Source organism: Lissotriton vulgaris, chromosome 5 (assembly GCF_964263255.1).
Source record: "Lissotriton vulgaris chromosome 5, aLisVul1.2, whole genome shotgun sequence".
Lineage (NCBI taxonomy): Eukaryota > Metazoa > Chordata > Amphibia > Caudata > Salamandridae > Lissotriton > Lissotriton vulgaris.
In genome coordinates, this window is record NC_141693.1 from 1,699,415,199 (window position 1) to 1,699,434,508 (window position 19,310).

Genomic DNA, 19,310 nt, shown 5'->3' on the forward strand with positions numbered 1-19,310 from the left:
GCAGCTTAGACGTAGGACTGAAGTCGACTAGGTCTCTGCCGAATATATTAGACTTAATTGTGAGTGCCAGCTAGCTCAGAGGTCACTAGAAACTTTCTCGAATAAACAAGAAGGGATTAGTCTCTGACAACCATATAACATGACAACTTTGTTTCCCCAGAATGAAACGTATCTCTAGAGTCGCGGAAACAATAGACGGCTATTTCACTCAGTCAATCGTGCATGCTTAGTTTCACCAGAGTTTCTTTAGAAATAGAGAGACAGGCGTTTTCAATAAAAGTATTTATTGGACAGTCATTTCTTAAGCATAAGAAATGCACTGCTAAAATTGAAATGCTAGTTAAGAAGTACGAGGCATATAATACGAATAGTATTATAAAATAGTACTGTAAAAGCATGGTATGGTTTCTAAGCCATAAACATAGAATACATAAAATGCATAAAATACATACAGTGATAAAATGATGGCTAAAAGTACTCAACTGGTGCTTCTAACGTACGCCTACCCCCGTGTACCTAACCTAAGCCTAGTACGAGGGAGGAGTAAGTGAGGAGTAGTTTAAGTTTTGGTATTTCTCTGCCAAGAATCTGTTCAAGAATTCTCTAGGGATCTAATCTACTCCGTACCTTGGTTTTAGAATGATAGAGGTCTTCTATCTCTCGCTTGGGACTCGATCTCCCAGCAACCCGCTGTCGTGATTGAAAGCAGCGCAAGAACACGCACGCGCCACTAACCTGACTCCGATGCCCAGCAGAGACGAGGAGATGACAGTCCACACAACCTCCCTCCGTACAATACCCAACAATGGGAATACCACCACTCTTGGAATAAGCACAGCAGGAGGCCGCGAGGTGAAATGGCGAAGGGGTGCTTGGTACATCAGGTATTTTCAGGTCAAGGTATATCTCCAATGGGTCACTGGTAAGGCCTCCCTGTAGGCGGATGAGAAGATAGAGAGAATAATGTAGATCCGTAATTTCAAAGGTATTCTCCCTTCCCCTATGTTTCTAGACTCACCAATTCCTCCACTCCAGACTCCGTGAATGAATCCGACTAAATGTACTGGTGAGGGGAGAGTCTTGCCCACTGAGTCGAAAAGTTATTTCTACTTCTCGAACACGGTCCGCAAATAGATCCAGGTAGGTGGGGTTTCACGCGATAAGCGTTAGCTAAGGGAATGTTTCTAGAATGACCCACAATACTCCTTGTGAATACAAATAGCCATATATACCAGTATGTTTCTGATATACTGAGAAAGGTATTTTCAAACCCCAAAGTCCAGTAAATAAGGAAAGGTGCGCACTGCACAATGTACTAAACGATTCTCAAAACTAATAAAGGTAACATGAAACGGAAGAGAGCGAGCCCGCTCTCTTTGAGGATTTCTATCTGGCAATATTCTGCTTTACACACTGCTACAGAAACTGACCGCGCAGGCTTTTTGTCGTCGCGGTGAGGCACTGAGGAAACTGACCACGCAGGCTCTTCGTCGTCGTGGCGGATCACGGGGAAACTGACCACGCAGGCTCTTCGTCGTCGTGGCGGATCACGGGGAAACTGACCACGCAGGCTCTTCGTCGTCATGGCGGATCACGGGGAAACTGACCACGCAGACTCTTCGTCGTTGCAGGCAAGTCACGGACGCTCCATTGAGGAAACTCCAAACAAACATGAGGAAAACCAGGAACAAGATTGACAATCCCCGTTTCATTCTAGGGGCGGAGTTTAAATAAGATCTTCCCATTGTGCCAAACCCCAGTGCCGCATGGCCTTCTGGGACTGGTAGTTTTTCCGTAGGGGGCATGTAACACGATGTCTGTTGCATCCGGCTACCCTGCCTACCGGGGTTATTTTCATGGAATTGGTCAACCAAATCGGGGCAATGAAGATGGTCTACAGGTTCCCATGTTCGGTCTTCGGGGCCGTAACCCTTCCAATCGACTAAATACTGGACTCTGCCACGCACTATACGAGAATCCAGGATAGACCCAACTTCATATTCTTCATGCCCCTCCACTTCCTCAGGGCCAGGGCGCACTGGCAACCGGACACTTGATAGACAAGGCCGCAGAAGCGACACATGAAACACAGGGTGTATGGACCATGTCGCGGGCAAGGAGAGTTTCATGGCCACTGCGTTTATCACCTCACAGATACCATAGGGTCCAACATACTTAGGCTTCAATCTGTTCATTCCCTTCAGGTGCAGGTGGCGTGTGGAAAGCCAGACTTTATCGCCCACCTTATACTCGGGTTCCTGGGACCGTATTTTGTCGGCGAAAGTCTTTTGGGCATCTTGAGCCTGTTTTAAACTGTTCCGAGCCTCAATCAGGATTGCCCGGAGATGAGCGTGGTGTTCATGAATGGCAGGAACTAGAGATTCAGCCGGCCACTGAAAGGGAAGCATATTGGGGTGGAATCCGTACAGGCAGAAGAAGGGAGAACATCCCAAAGTGGTATGTACCGCGTTATTGTAGGCAAATTCCGCCAACCACAAAAGGGTGGTCCAGTCAGTGGTGTTTTGCAAGGTGAAACAGCGAAGATATTGTTCTAGGGTTTGGTTCAACCTTTCTGTTTTACCATCCGTTTGCGGATGGTAGCTGGACAATAGACGAGCGTCGATCTGTAAGATGGTACATAGAGCCTTCCAGAATCTAGAAGTGAATTGTGTTCCCCGGTCTGTTATCACCACACTCGGTAAACCATGTGGACGCACAATGTTTTGTAAGAATACTTTCGCTAATTCCCCTGAGGTAGGCAGACCCGGCAAAGATATAAAATGCCCCATCTTGGTGAGATGGTCTACCACTACTAGAATGACGGTCTGTTTCTCACAGGATGGCATCTCTACAATAAAATCCATGGACAGGGTATGCCAAGGCTTGGGTGGAACTGGTAAAGGGTGCAACAATCCCGCTGGTTTAGTATGACAAGATTTCCCTTGGGCACAAATCGCACAATTCTTAACGTACTCTTTTACATCGGTCCTGACCCTAGGCCACCAAAATGATCGCTCCACATTAGCGGTGGTCTTGTAAATACCCATGTGTCCTCCCAGTACAGAATCATGAGCCCATTCCAATATTTTGTTTTGCAGCTCAGTTCGGGGGATGTACAAAGCATGGTAATGATACGCTAACTGATCCTTTTCACAGCGATGAGCGGGTTCTTCTTTGACCCATGATGGTATATCAAGGTCGGTGAGGGCGATTTTGACGTCCTCTAGGAAGTCGTCTGAGGTGATCAAGGCAATAGATGTCTCTGAGTACTCAATTCCCTGAAGTATAGAAGGGGGTTCAACGGGCCTTGATGTCTCTTCCTCCCCCAACCGGGAGAGAGCATCTGCTTTACCATTCCGTGTTCCGGGTCGATATTTGATTACAAAGTCGTAGTCAGAAAAGAAAAGGGTCCACCTCAATTGACGAGGCGTCAAGGCCTTTGCTGTTTTCAAGAACAGCAGATTACGATGATCCGTAATGATTTCCACAGTATGCACGGCCCCTAGGAGGTAATGTCTCCACTCCTCACAGGCTCTTTTTATAGCCAGGAGTTCCTTGTCCGTGATGGTGTAGTTGATTTCACAGGGTGTGAGCTTTTTGGAATAAAACGCCACTGGATGGAGCTGCCCTGTGGAAGGATGACGCTGTGACAGAACCCCACCAAGAGCATATTGGGAGGCATCTGTTTCAAGAATATAAGGCAGCTGTGGGTCAGGGTGCCGAAGAATGGGTGCTTGGGTGAACCTCTCCTTTAGGAGTTGGAATGCTTTTTCTGCTTCTTCCCCCCATCTGAACAAAACTTTTTTTCTCAAGAGGGACGTGATAGGATGTATAATCTTGCAAAAATCCTGAACAAAGCGCCGATAGTAATTGGCAAAGCCAAGAAAGCTCCGAACGGATTTGACATTCTGTGGTGTTTTCCAGGTAAGTATGGCCTCGACCTTCCTCATGTCCATTCTAAACCCTTGTGCATCGATCACATATCCCAGAAAAGCCACCTGTTGGACATGGAAAAGGCATTTCTCGAGCTTGGCATACAGTGAGTTTCGTTGTAGCCTCTCCAATACTCTCTTTACATGTGTGATGTGTTCTGGGAGTGTGGCAGAATAAATCAGAATATCATCGATGTAGACGATGCAAAAGGACTCCAAACACCCCCGCAACACCTCATCCATAAAATACTGGAAGGCGGCAGGGGCGTTGCAAAGGCCAAAAGGCATCACTCGGTATTCGTAGAGGCCGAATTTGGTTCTGAAAGCAGTCTTCCACTCATCCCCTGTCTTTACTCGTACAAGATGGTATGCCCCGCGGAGGTCGAGTTTGGTGAAATAACGTGCCCCCTTTAGTTGGTCCATTAAAACGGGAATCAAGGGCAGAGGATAACGGTTCTTGATCGTCACTCTGTTGATGGCTCTGTAGTCAATACATGGTCGCAATTCATCGCAATCCTTCTTGGGTATGAAGAACATGGGAGAGGAGACAGGGGAAGTGGAGTGTCTTATAAACCCAGTAGCCAAATTGTCGTCTATGTAGGTTTTAAGATACTGTGTCTCTTTTTCAGTCAAGGCATACACTCTACTGCAAGGGAGATCCGCACCCGGGACAAGGTCCACACGGCAATCGTATGCACGATGTGGAGGCAGATGGGTAGCTTTTTTCTTATCAAACAAGGAAGTAAATTCTTGGTACTCAACCGGTAAGACCGTGGCACAGCAAAACCTGTCAACGTCGCAGGACCCAGCCAAGTAAGTGGCGCGTGAGGGTTCAGGAGTAATATTGAGAATTACCTTGTTCTGACAATGTTCCTTGCAATAATTCGATGTCATACTGACCGTGCGTGTTGACCAGCATACCGAAGGATCATGCAAGGTGAGCCAAGGCATACCTAGGATAAGACGGAATTGAGGGGCATCTATGAAATCGAACTGGATGTATTCATAGTGATTCAATCCGTATTCCATTAACAACGCGAGGGTGTGATGTACCACTGGCCCTGACGAAAGGACTGTGCCATCCACTGCTTTGACGGTCTCGGGTGTCTGTTTCTTTTCACAGGGGATACCCATTCTGAACGCATATGCTTGATCGATATAGTTCCCTGTAGCCCCAGAATCCAATAGGGCGTCGACTCGAAAAGGCTCCTGATTCAACACTTGCAGAGACACGCTGATATTCATGTGTGCAACTGCAGGGTGAAGGGTGTTTGCTACATAAGGGGAGACCGGAGTATACGGGAGTCTTGAATCAGAGGTCTCATTCTGATCCAAGACCTTCAGTTTTCCGACGGCTCCTCCGTTTTCATGGTGGCCTGTGCTCTGGAAAAAGAGTTCTTTCCAGGAGCATTATTCCGGGCTCTACACTCATTAATAAAATGTCCGCCTTTGCCACAATACAGGCATAATTTGAGTCTCCGTCTCCGGTCCCTTTCTTCCCCGGTAAGACGACCCCGGATTCCTCCAATTTGCATGGGTTCAGGCCCGTCTTGGGCTTTGGTTTTCTCTTCACCCCCTTGCCGGGGTTTGACCACGGGATAGGAGTATCTAGTGTCCCCTCTGCTTCTATCCCCTTTCCGTTCCAACAACCTGTGATCCAGTTGTACTGTCAAATTGATGAGTTCTTCACAAGTAGAAGGCAATTGCACCACCTGTGCTAACACATCCTTCAATTCTCCCCGGAGGCCCTGATACAACAATGAAATCCGTTTCTGAGCAGGCCAGTCCGTTTCAACTATAAGGCGATTAAATGTTGTAATGTATGACAATAGATCCTGTGATCCTTGGCGTAATGTCATCAACTCGCGGTCTAGGGACAACATGTGGGACTTTCTGTCGAATAGTTTTCGTAATTCAAGACAAAAGTCGGGAAAAATATGTAACACGGGATCATTCCGTTCCAACAAGGGAATGGTCCAACTGGACGCATTTCCTCCCATATAGGACATCACGAAGGCTGTCTTGGATGATTCATCCTGGAAGACTTAAGGCTTGCATAAGAAGTGAAGACGACATTGGTTCAGGAATGTCTCAAACTTTTTGGGGTCTCCATAAAATCTTTCGGGAGGAGCTAGAGGTATGCCATGGGTTTGAAATATGTGTACCGTTGGAGCGGTGTCCGTCGACGTGGAAGGAGCTGCAAACGAACCTCCAGGTTGGAAAGAAGGAGGCGGGGGCAAGGTAGCAGGCCTAATCAATGGTTTGACACTCGGCTCCTTGTGCGCAAGATCGGACATCTCTCTACGCAAGTCAGACACCTCCTTGTATAAGGCTTGGTTCTCTGCACAAGATGTCTGGACTTCGTTTTGTAATTCTGTGAAACTCTCCAATAAGGAGGTAAGTATGGTATTGGTATCCATCGTCTGGGCTGGATATTGTTCTTGGGCTTGTCAATCTGTCGTGATTGAAAGCAGCGCAAGAACACGCACGCGCCACTAACCTGACTCCGATGCCCAGCAGAGACGAGGAGATGACAGTCCACACAACCTCCCTCCGTACAATACCCAACAATGGGAATACCACCACTCTTGGAATAAGCACAGCAGGAGGCCGCGAGGTGAAATGGCGAAGGGGTGCTTGGTACGTCAGGTATTTTCAGGTCAAGGTATATCTCCAATGGGTCACTGGTAAGGCCTCCCTGTAGGCGGATGAGAAGATAGAGAGAATAATGTAGATCCGTAATTTCAAAGGTATTCTCCCTTCCCCTATGTTTCTAGACTCACCAATTCCTCCACTCCAGACTCCGTGAATGAATCCGACTAAATGTACTGGTGAGGGGAGAGTCTTGCCCACTGAGTCGAAAAGTTATTTCCACTTCTCGAACACGGTCCGCAAATAGATCCAGGTAGGTGGGGTTTCACGCGATAAGCGTTAGCTAAGGGAATGTTTCTAGAATGACCCACAATACTCCTTGTGAATACAAATAGCCATGTATACCAGTATGTTTCTGATATACTGAGAAAGGTATTTTCGAACCCAAAGTCCAGCAAATAAGGAAAGGTGCGCACTGCACAATGTACTAAACGATTCTCAAAACTAATAAAGGTAACATGAAACGGAATAGAGCGAGCCCACTCTCTTTGAGGATTTCTATCTGGCAATATTCTGCTTTACACACTGCTACAGAAACTGACCGTGCAGGCTTTTCGTCGTCGCGGTGAGGCACTGAGGAAACTGACCACGCAGGCTCTTCGTCGTCGTGGCGGATCACGGGGAAACTGACCACGCAGGCTCTTCGTCGTCGTGGCGGATCACGGGGAAACTGACCACGCAGGCTCTTCGTCGTCGTGGCGGATCACGGGGAAACTGACCACGCAGACTCTTCGTCATTGCAGGCAAGTCACAGACGCTCCATTGAGGAAACTCCAAACAAACATGAGGAAAACCAGGAACAAGATTGACAAGCCCCATTTCATTCTAGGGGCGGAGTTTAAATAAGATCTTCCCATTGTGCCAAACCCCAGTGCCGCATGGCCTTCTGGGACTGGTAGTTTTTCCGTAGGGGGCGTGTAACACGATGTCTGTTGCATCCGGCTACCCTGCCATGGGCGATCGCTACACCCGCAAGGGTAGCCTGGAAACACTGGAGCTGGATTTCTCGGCAGGAGAAAAGACCGCGTCTTTTCAGTGCTTCAGTTGGAGGGTCGGCTTCCTTCAGCACTTGCATCAGCAGGGCGTCGGGCAAGTAGTTAGTTGATCTGCTCTGGAACCACCGTGTGTTTGACTGGGCAAATGCAGGCATATTTATACCCCTGAAGGTGCTGAGTCTGACGTAAGATTGGACATAATATCATCACTAGTGCCTTAGTTCCTTGAAAACTCCTGGATTTCTTGGATAAATCAGTATAAATCAGTATTCAAGCAGGGGGAGGTTCCTGACTGCTGAGGGCTGGTTTTATTTAGTTTAGTGGAAGTAGCCATGCCGTATTAGGGCTGCGCCGGCTATGAATAAATAAGGCAATGATTCTTTATGCCTATATAAGGACTGGATGGTTTATAACTATATATGGGCATGAATCGGGAAAAGTTACACTAGGATCCTAGATTCCCACATAACACCCACTCCACGATTGTTAAGTTCAATAATACATAAGCACTGAACATATTTTAAAGCAAAGTGTTTACAATCCCACCCTAAAATACAAAAATGCATTTGCGAATAGGCTTGTTTGCATGAAGGGTCTATTCATCATGTAAAAATCATAGGTATCATGAAATCAGATATAAACTATGAGCATATATCTTCACATTTATACAAAACAAAAGTACAGTCATTAATCGATAGCTGAGATCAATCCCATAGCATAATTGTCTAACTATCTTTGTACTCGAGGTTGAAGCCAAATATTGTTAATTACGAAGTACAAGCTTGAAATCTTGTTCTCTAAGAATAGTTCTACTTTAAGCAGATTACTCTGTGCCAAAGGTTCAAGTTATTGGATTGTTTTGAAAAATGAAGGCCAAATTGCAAAGTTCAGAGAACGTTGTGTGAAATAATCAAAAACTATCCTCAGGAGAATCAGTAGAGTCGGGAGAAAACATCATATTGTCAAGGCTCGTAAAGAAACCGTCCACTGTATTAGGTGAAAGTGGAACTACTTCAGTTAGCAGATCAAAAGTGCAGAAGTGTGGATCATCGCCGTCAGCGTTTGATGCATTAGCAATGTCCGTAGTAGATGGTACCTGTGTGCCTGTAGTTTCTCGTATCTCACCCTCAGTCAGACTTGCCTTCAATGAATGCCGTCATCAGAATAGGCAGTCGTTGGGGGAAACACGATGCATGAGCCGTTACAGTACCTAGCAAAGCGTCGACATCCGATGGCAGTACTGATGGAAGTGTAAGACAAATGTCCAACACGCATTCCTGTCCGCAAAGCAGGCATCGAAGAACAGGTAAGATGCAATCTTGCTAGATTGGTCTGAACGAAAGAAACCAGGTCGTGTTCAGATCTCTTAAACGAGCCAAGCCAAGAATATGTGAAATCCTTTCACGATATCTCATTGCAAGGAGGCATTGTTCCATGGTAGTTTCGGTGTTGCTGGTGACCGGACTTGCTGTATCGGAGCAGAAGGAATAAAAATAGGATTCCTGCTACTAGTCCCAAGATGAGGGGCAGGCCGCCGAACACAGAGTGCACGAAATTAGGAAAAATGCAGAGGACTGCTTCAAATGGTGTTAACAGTCCCAAAAAACTGTCTTAAATACATGTGCAATGCCATTGGTATCAGACATGTTTAAGATTTGGCTTAACATTTCTGCAAAATGCACTGGGCAGTTTGTTGATAATAATGCATGTATCTCTGCAGAAGACCTTGCTACTTGCAGATCATACGTTTCTCTAGACGAGGTTAGTGGCACATTTTTTTGTAAAAGAATGGCTTTCATTCTACTTAAAGTATCAATTCGTATAGAAGAGATATTCAGTGAAGGCCATATAGCTGTCTCCCTTTCTGTCTCTGTTTTTGGATACAATACTTGCATACAACAAGTGACCGTGGATGACACAGTTACGAGATAACTTTTTCCTGGCAACATGCCACAACAGCTGTGATCATTCAACATAACATAACTGTCATTGGATAGCTGCTCGAAACCCGGTATTATCTTAGGAGAGGGCGAAGCTTGTAGGTGGCATGAAAGGTTATTTGCAGAACCGTCACAGGCCCCGTGTAAATTAACTTCATTGCACAGAAGTGTACCGCTTAGTGATTTTTTGCAATTGTTGCCACTAAGGAAAACTTCATGTCCCCCATTCCAACATTTGAGTGTATATGGTAAAACCCAGGTCGACTTAATGTATTCTTTACCCAACCTTTCATACAGGCCCGCTGGTACATGCTCCAGACAATACTGAAACTGGAATGTCGTGACTGGAATTGAAATGGAGCCATGAATTGTCCACTCAATCACAGGTTTCTCAGAAACTGTTAATTGTAATTTTTCGAGTTTTTCAATGCTCAGCACCGTATAGTCTGCTCCTCTTTGTGCCAAAGAGATTTGTTTATCTGTAAGGTTAAATACAGCAAACAATGACGTTGTATTGATTAGATGCCATGGCACATAGCCAAAACGCAGATTTTGCAACGTCCAGTCTAACAGCATGATAGAACGCAATTGAGACTGACCATGTTGTAACTTTAGTAATTCTTGTTCTATGATGTCTATAGCAGATGACATGATGCTGTCCGTAGAATATATTCTGGAGGACAGAGTCGTTAAACCATTGTCCTCTACAGAAAGTGCTTTCTCCAAATGAATACGATCAATTTCCCGTATTTTTTCTCCAGTTTCTATTTGCGTCACTTTCCAAGCTTCGTTGTAAGCCGCATATATACCGGCGTATATGAAACGTTTTTGCCTTGGCTTGCGAGGTCTCATTAAGAAATCTCGCAAATCATTGCTTTCTTTAAGTAAAGACAAGTGTGGTTTTATTTCTGGTAGTGTAGATTTCTGAAGCCATTCAAGGCAAAGCTTCCCTACACTGTAAGTAGTTACCATCCCTGGATGTTGTCTCTGGGAATATCTTGGATCTGGCCTATTCCACCTGAATCCTTGTGATTTGTTCAGGAATCTTTCATGACAGTTATTAGTGTCCGTTTGCCAGATCACCCACTTCTTCCTGTTAGGATCAGTTCTCTTCTGTTTTAATATATAAGTTACGTCTACCTCCTCATCCGAATCCTTATTACTGTCAGGTGCAGGTTTTGGTAAAGACGGTTTATTTAAATCTTTTATCTTAGCTAAGCCACGACAAGAGGTTTGTTGAACAGTATCATTCAAAACAAAATTTGTTCTGGTATAATGCAGGCTCCGAATAGTGCTTCTAAACCTTGTACCTGCCAATCTTTCGTGCCCCAGGCAGTTTTTGTCTCTATGTTGTCCTTCCAGTAGACAAACCCTAAAGTAGACAATTAGGAAAAAAGTTTGCAGAATAAATTTGTTTAGTATTGGTCAAGATTGTTTTCATTCCTGTGTTATTTCTATTTTTAAAATAAAACATTTCTGGATTTGTAACATTAAACCCTGTGAAGTAAGGAAATTTTTCCAAGAATTTTTTTCGAACTGCCTTTTGGCGGTGTTGGACAATGTTCCCATTGATTGTAATATAAAAATTCCTAGGGCTTGCAGATCTATGCAAATAATGATGACCAAAATGATTGAAACAATACATTTGTTCATAATCTGATGACTCTTCTAAGTAGTCATGTTCTGTAAATTTAGCTGAAATTTCCTAATTTTTCATCATGTTGTTAATAGTCTCAAAGTCCCAATCATCAGAAAATTCACTGGGTGCGACAAAGTCACTCAAAGAAACCTTAAATTGGTGTGGAAGCTTCAGAAGCTCAACCGGACCATAGATGCCATAATCAGTTCTGTCCCATGCTATACCACCAGGTATAGGAACAGCTGTGATGTTAACTGCTGACAGTCCTCTTTTTTCACGATGAGATGATTTGTAAGGTTTCAGGACCAAGTTGATTTTCTTACTTGCTGTGTCCATAGTACTGTATTTTCCATCAATCATCCTTCCCAAGCTCAATAACAGCACGAGCCAGAGCAGGAGGAAAAGTACACCCAATCCAATCCAGAATTCCACCCATGGTGAAATCAGATATGTTTTTTCTAGTAGATGAAGGAGTTCTGTTACTTTTTCCTTGATAGTTTTGTTTGCTGGCTCATCTTCAGGTTCACTGGGATCCTCAGAAAAGTTATCGAAGTTGATAAAGTAGCCAAAGCAGTTCTGTCAATTGTTGGGATTGCATCAGGATTACTTGAAGTCACTGGAGATTTCTCTTTCTTTGTCATATTTGTATACTCAGACGGTACATCATTGTAGACAGGTATTTCTTGACGAACTGTTATTTGGGTTTCCAGAGGTACAAGTTCCATGGCTTTGTTGCACAGTCCTTCTTTTTTTACTGTTGGTTTATCAAAAGTGATAAGTCTTTCAGTTTGAACCTCTTGGATTGTAACAATGTTTGGTCGTCTGCTACTTCTCGGGAGACCACTGGGCCTACTACTGATTATTAGCCACATGATTGTGGTTTGACCAAGTCGATAGATACAACTCTGTTCTCCCTTTTGCCAGCAAGGGCCGGAAGTACTACTGATCTTGTTCCTTGGACGGCCAAGACTTGTACTGCTTTTCTGTAAGAAGGCCCAAATTCCTTCTTCACTGCAATTTTCTCCCTGACCAGATCCCCAATCTTTGGAATCCAGACAGGCCTTGCTGGGACAGGTGGTTTTTCTTGAGTGGGCGCTTGCTTCTGTATGGTATTACTCAGACTTCTTCTTGTTTCATTTAAGTCCTGTAAAACAGCCAAACGATCTCTGACATCAAAGGGTTTTTGTTTCACCACTGAAGTCTGACTATCGAAGTCTTCGATTATCATTCTAGTACCAAACATTAATTCATACGGAGTGACTCAACCCAGAGAATTTCTTGACAGATTATTAAGACTATGTTGAACACTTGTTAGATGTTTGACCCACCCATCACCCGAACCTAATACCTTAGCTGTTATAGATTGCTTTATGTCACGGGTTTTTCTTTCCACTACCGCATTACCCTCAGGATGGAAGGGACTAGAATACCGCAATGCAATGCCCAAGCTAACCATGGCCTCCTTGTAAGCTCGAGAGCTAAACACTAACCCTGGTGTCTGCAGTTTCAACCTGAATGTTTTCATTCAAGTCCACTGTCTCCAGATGATCCTTCAGGATCCTGCGAACTATGGTTACTTCTGCTGCGCTGTCTAGCATTGTCTAAGCCCATTCCCCGTTCTTGAGTTGTGTCCTCAGAATCCTCGGCATGTCTGACCTTTATCCTTGCTACCTTCTTTTTCGAAAATTGAGCCTTTTTATTTTGGTGAACGGGTTCTTTATCTTTGGAGTTGACACGTTCTTCTTTGTGTTCTGATCGTCCTCTTCTTTCCGATTTCTGCGAGGAAGTCTGAAAAGATCGAGAGGGACGTGTGTCATTATCTTGATATCTATCAGGTTTTCTTAAAGTATCCCTATTTCTAAGGTTGTATCTTTTTTCAGAGGGTTCCCGTTGGGAAGACCTACCTCCCTGTTAAGGAGTCCTAACTCTTCTTTGGGGAGACCTTACTCTGGACTGAGAACTTTTCTCTCTAGGAGGTGTTTGTTTAGTGTTCTCCCACTTCTTTTTAGGAGTAGTGAGATTATTTTTAATAAACACTTTTTCAGGATTTTCTGTTAATTCAGGTTTTACTGGTTTCCCCCCAAACTATCTCTACCTTGTTCTTTATAGGATTTTTCAATAATTCTGGCAAGCTCATAAGGTTGCTCAGAAATGTCTGTTTCTTTTAATTTCTGGTGTATTGCCACTGATGCTGCTTCTCCTCTGATGTTGGCTAATAGTATAGCCGAGACCTGTTTGAAATCTTTCAGTAATTTAATACCTAGATTTAAGGCCGGTTCTGGACCGTATTCATTTTGAATCTGTCTTAGAACGTCTGGTATTACCGCCATGGACGGAACACCATGTGTTTTAGTGTAGATTGAAGCAAAGACTGTACACAAAGTGTCACAATCCTCTACGTGTGGTGCAATCCCCATTGGTAAACAGATTGTTAGAATTCTGTGTTTTTCATGAGGTGTACTATCAGGAAATACTGCCTCTATTTGAGTAATTTTTTGTGCTAAACAGAACCGAATCTGTTCTCGTTTTGCTGGTAGTTTACCAATGACTGACTGTATAGTCTGTGGTGTGATTTTGTTTGTGTTCCCCTGGTGAGGGGTATGCTGTGGAATTCTTATAGCAGGTTGGACTGTTAATGCCCGCATGACATATTGAACCAATTGTCTATGTATTTTAATCAATTGTTTTGGCTGAGCTAATAATTCTACATCTGACATGCTTTCAGTGTCTGGATGAGGTGTATAGCTGGCTAGTACCGGCCATGTAGCTCCTGGTCTACTTAGGGGACCGAGCCTGGTAGAGTGATTTTCATGTTTTAGGGCGCCATTAAACCAGAGCTGAGGCTCTTGGTAAGTTAGTGGAATTTCAACGTCCTCGAAAGGAACGTGTTCCACTGGAGGTTCCTCTGCTTTGTAGTAGTGGAACTCCTGTGTTACTGGATTTGCTTGTGGAAAAGTAATCCATGAATAGAATACCTCTGTCTGCCGATATTCATGTGCCACTTTACCACCTCTCGATGATACCCCATTTTCTATAGGTTTTATAGTTATGGTTTTCCTTATATTTGCCGGGATGATTACAGCATCATCGTCGTTTTCATTAAACCCTGTAACGTCTGAACCCGGTTGGTTTGCATTTACTGCAGCTCCACTGGTTGCGTTGTTGTCGCTGTTAATCGACATTGTTTAATGAAAGTTTGCAGAACAAGTTTCAAGGAAAAAAAGATTAGGTGCACAATATTTTTGAACACTGTATCCTTCAACGTTGAATTAACCAAAAACGAATACATAGGATTTTCGTCCTACTCAGTTTCGGCGGATATTAACCTTTTACCCACTCCAGACGTCTATTGAAGTATTTTACGGGAAAAGGGGGTCTGTGTGAAAAGCACGACTGAGTTACTCTAGTATCTAGCGTTAAATTATCGCCTTACCAAACGTTGGGTGCCATGTAGTGTAGTTCCTATATTCCCAATAGGCTCTGCGCATTGGAATAATATACCATGCAGCTTATACGTAGGACTGAAGTCGACTAGGTCTGTGCCTTAATTCGACTTAATTGTGAGTGCCAGCTAGCTCAGAGGTCACTAGAAACTTTCTCGACTTAATTGTGAGTGCCAGCTAGCTCAGAGGTCACTAGAAACTTTCTCGAATAAACAAGAAGGGATTAGTCTCTGACAACCATATAACATGACAACTTTGTTTCTCCAGAATTAAACTTATCTCTAGAGTCACGGAAACAATAGACGGCTATTTCACTCAGTCAAGTTGCTTTAGAAATAGAGAGACAGGCGTTTTCAAGAAAAGTATTTATTGAACAGTCTTATTTCTTAAGTATAAGAAATGCACTGCTACAATTGAAATGCTAGTTAAGAAGTACGAGGCATATAATACGAATAGTGTCATAAAATAGTACTGTAAAAGCATGATATGGTTTCTAAGCCATAAACATAGAATACATAATATGCATACAGTGATAAAATGATGGCTAAAAGTACTCAACTGGTGCTATTAACGTACGCCTACCCCAGTGTACCTAACCTAAGCCTAGTATGAGCGAGGAGTAAGTGAGGAGTAGTTTAAGTTTTGGTATTTCTCTGCCAAGAATCTGTTCAAGAATTCTCTAGGGATCTAATCAGCTCCGTACCTTGGTTTTAGAATGATAGAGATCTTGTATATCTCTCTCGGGACTCAAACTCCCAGCAACCCGCAAGGGTAGCCTGGAAACACTGGAGCTAGATTTCTCGGCAGGAGAAAAGACAGCGTCTTTTCAGTCCGTCAGTTGGAGGGTCGGCTTCCTTCAGCACTTGCATCAGCAGGGCGTCGGGCAAGTAGTTAGTCGATCTGCTCCGGAACCACCTGGGCATTTGACTGGGCAAATGTAGGCATATTTATACCGCTGAAGGTGCCGAGTCTGACGTAAGATTGGATATAATATCGTCAATAGTGCCTTAGTTCCTTGAAAACTCCCGGATTTCTTGGATAAATCCGTATTCAAGCAGGGGGAGGTTCCTGACTGCTGAGGGCTGGTTTTACCACAAAATCAATGTGGATTCTCGGAGTTTAGTGGAAGTAGCCATGCCGTATTAGGGCTGCGCCGGCTATAACTAAATCAGGCAATTATTCTTTATGCCTATATCAGGACTGGATGGTTTATACCTACATATGGGCATGCATCGGGAAAAGTTACACTAGGATTCTAGATTCCCACATAACAGAGGCAGGACCGGCCTTCTACCGCAGTAACACCTGCCTCCTCCCCTTAGTTCCCTGCAAAGTTCACTCTATCGGTCGCTTTAGGACACCCTCTTGCCTTTATCCAACCTCGGACTGCACACGTCCCAGACTGTTATGCCCTTGACCAAACCTTTTCCTTACCCCTTCTTCCCTATCTTTCCCTATTTTTGTCATGTACCTTGCTATTTTCTGATGGTTCTACTCTTTCAAAGTTGGCTGTCCCAATGGATGGAGGCTGCTCTTGTCTACAGTCCTCTCATTGTCGGACATATGGCTTATTTCGACTTATGCTTCTGTTGCATAGGTTGGCACAATGCTGCAGTGTTTTGTGAAGATTGATGTCCATCGCATGCCTCTTATTGTATTGCATTTCCATGCCTTTTTGAATTTCTTTAATAAAATGATTTGAAGTAAAAGAAGAAAAACTCCCCTACTGGAGGGTCTTGGCTTCATCATTAATGAGGAGTAATATCTCCTGACTCCAGCACCGTAAACGATGTTCCTTGGATTCATAGGGGACTCTAACAAATCTATATTGAGCCTTCCATCTAACCAAAAAGGCAGGTACTTTGAAAAACACTGTAGCACAAAAAGATCCCCTTGTAACAGATCTCTCAACTGGTGGCCTGCTTTCTTCATCCGTACCAGTAATTATATCCCGGCAGCTCTATTGAAGGCCCCCAATAAAGTCTAAAATCCATCCTCCGTTGCAAAGGCTTGACTTACTGATAGAGGACTCCAAGGAAGCAATGAGGTGCTGGCTCACACACATGAAAGTGTGGATCAGGAAAGAAATATTCAGGTTCAACCTGGATATTATCGAATTGGATGCCAGCAAAAGAGACTGGGGTGCCAGGTGTGAAAATGTTCCACAGGAGGAAAACGGTTAGTGCTAAGGCAGTAACACCACTGTCTGGAATTACTGGCAAACTCGCTCACGGTGCGGTGCTGACCGAGGAGACAGTAAAATGTTGCATCCTGTTGAAGATGGACAACATCTCAGCAGTGCATTCCATCAACTACCCGAGGCAATCAATATCCAAGACTATCGGAACTGGCAAAGATCTTTAGGCATTTTTGACTGGACAACAATATTTCTGTGATTGCGAAGTATCCCCCGGGCATGGCCAACAATGTGGCAGACTGATATTCAAGGCATTTACAGGGCAAGAGTCTGTGGAAACTAGACCCAGAAATCTTCATGTAGATGAGAATACATAGGACCCCTTCTCTATAGACCTTGAGGCATGGATCACCAAGTGGACAAGTATTTCAGCTTGAAGCTAGATCCAAATACGGCAGCAAAGGACTGGAGTCAAAAAGTGGAGTATGAATTCCTTCCATTTCCAATGATCACAAGACTATGAAATCAGGCCAGTAGGCAGAAAGCGGACATGAAAGTCATAACACTGACGTGGAGGTCTCAATTGTAGTGTCCAGTCTGAATTTTCTTGGGATTCTCCAAATTGTCTTCTGCTGTGTCAGAGGTGTCTTCTGGATCCACCAGAGCACACACACCACCTTCTGATGGACAGGAAACTACATCTCACGGCTTTTAAGATTACAGGGAATGATGAAACATCCCCGGACTTTCACAACAGTCGCAAATGCTCTTCTCAAAGGCCTGGACAGGGACAGATGAAACAGTTAAGTGATACAGATCAGCCTGGAAGCGACGGGTAGGTTGGTGCTTGCAGGGGGATGCGAAACCTGTGGGATGTTGTGCACATATTAAACGTCTTGTGGTACACTACCTTGGAAGGAAGGGCTTCAAAGTCGGTAAGCACCTTTATATTGGCCATACCAGCTGGTCATTCTCCGATTGATGGTTCCCCTTTTGGGGAACACCCATTTGTCAGGAAACTAATGCTGAAAATACATTTGTCCCTTCCTCTCAGATATTCTTCTCCTTGGGATGTGGTTAGAATCCTCAATTAGAGAAGTAATATGTATTTGTCCAGGAAAGAGTTATCTGACAAACTTGCCATTGTGCTATGCCTTGTTTCCTGCAGGAGAGTCTCTGATATCCGAGCCTTGGATATTGCTGGTAGAGTATTTACCCTGGATGGGGTTACTTTTCATATTTCCAGGAGAGCACAGTGTAATTCCAGGAAAGTTTCATACCCAGCCTATGATGCTACCCAAAAATTGTGTGCAGTCAGATAGATGTATTAATGTTTACGAAAGCATGAATGAGAGGATTCATCCTTTGGACGAATGACAATTGCTAATCCCTATGCTATGCGCAAGCCATTTAGGGCGGTGTCCTGTCCTACTGTAGCAAGATAGGTCAGATCAACTATGCTGGAAGTATAATAGATACCTCAGTTTTCAGAACACACTCCATATGGAGCTATCTAATGGCTTTGAAAGCTTTCATGCTTGGAGCATGACTGGAAGACATATTCAATCCCATAGACTGGTCTACAGATTCCGTTTTTAAAAGGCTTTTACTTTAACCCAGTCGATGATATGGTAATACTGGTGTTGCTTAGAAAGCTTTGAACGAGCACAATCACCGCCTCTGGTCCTGACATAGAATAGAAAATGTCTTGGCTTTCTTAATGGAAAGTCCAATTATATTAAGGATACGGAGGCAAGAAGTATCTCGCTGGACAATCAAGGCTGTCCGCACTCCCACCCTATAAGGGAATAATGAACAATTGGTGGTCAGAGGATCTCACAGCGTATTGCGTCGGTATTTACTCATTTTATTCATTTTTTTTCTTATTTTGTAAGGATTTTCATATTACTTCTGTTCAATTGAACATCAAATAGATAGTTACAATTTAATTGAATGTTATTAAGTGACATGTTTTGAACTGTGATTATTCTTCTCTTTGCAGGAACCAAAACTTCCAAACAGAAATGAGCTAGAGATTTGGAACTGAAACTTTCTCACGAAGAAAGAGGGGGCAAAAGTGCTGACAAAAGATTAGAAAGGACACTCAGGCTTATGACTCGATAAAGCTTTTCTTCTCTCGTTTCAAAAAAAGAAAGCTAGTTTGTTGATGTTGTGTTTAAGGCTGCTTTATAAATAAAAGTGAAGAAAGTTAAGCACAATCATTGCCTCTGTGTCCTTAACAGAAATTCATCTTTCGATTACGAAAGCTAGGAAATGTTATGTTCCTGTTCTAGGACTCTTCTCCATGTCATTGTACAATTTTTTCAAACAGGGTTTTCTCAGCTGATGCACCTCTTTATATAACTAACCTCTATTTTCTGCCACCATATGTAATAGGTATTTTTATTTATTTTTACTTGTTTTTTAAGGTGTAGGTAAATGGTTAGTCACAGTTATGGCACATAAGGATTTGTTTTTTTCAAGCAGTTGAATTGTCTGCTGGTTACTTCCTCTTTTGTGTCACATGCTGTGTTCGCTTACTTTGCTCTTTTACTACAGTTCTGGTATCTAC

The 19,310-nt window shown here is 43.7% G+C and overlaps 1 protein-coding gene across 1 annotated transcript in view; it reads left to right on the forward strand.

The window, feature by feature from the left end:
* Window positions 1–1,583: 1,583 nt before the first annotated feature.
* LOC147716989 (uncharacterized) overlaps window positions 1,584–19,310 on the forward strand; it is a 555,946-nt gene continuing 538,219 nt past the window's right edge. Inside the window, exons 1-2 of the mRNA XM_086919831.1 lie at window positions 1,584–1,631; window positions 17,380–17,573. Of these exons, the coding sequence (XP_086775957.1) occupies window positions 1,584–1,631; window positions 17,380–17,573 (242 nt within the window). The remainder of the gene's footprint in view (window positions 1,632–17,379; window positions 17,574–19,310) is intronic.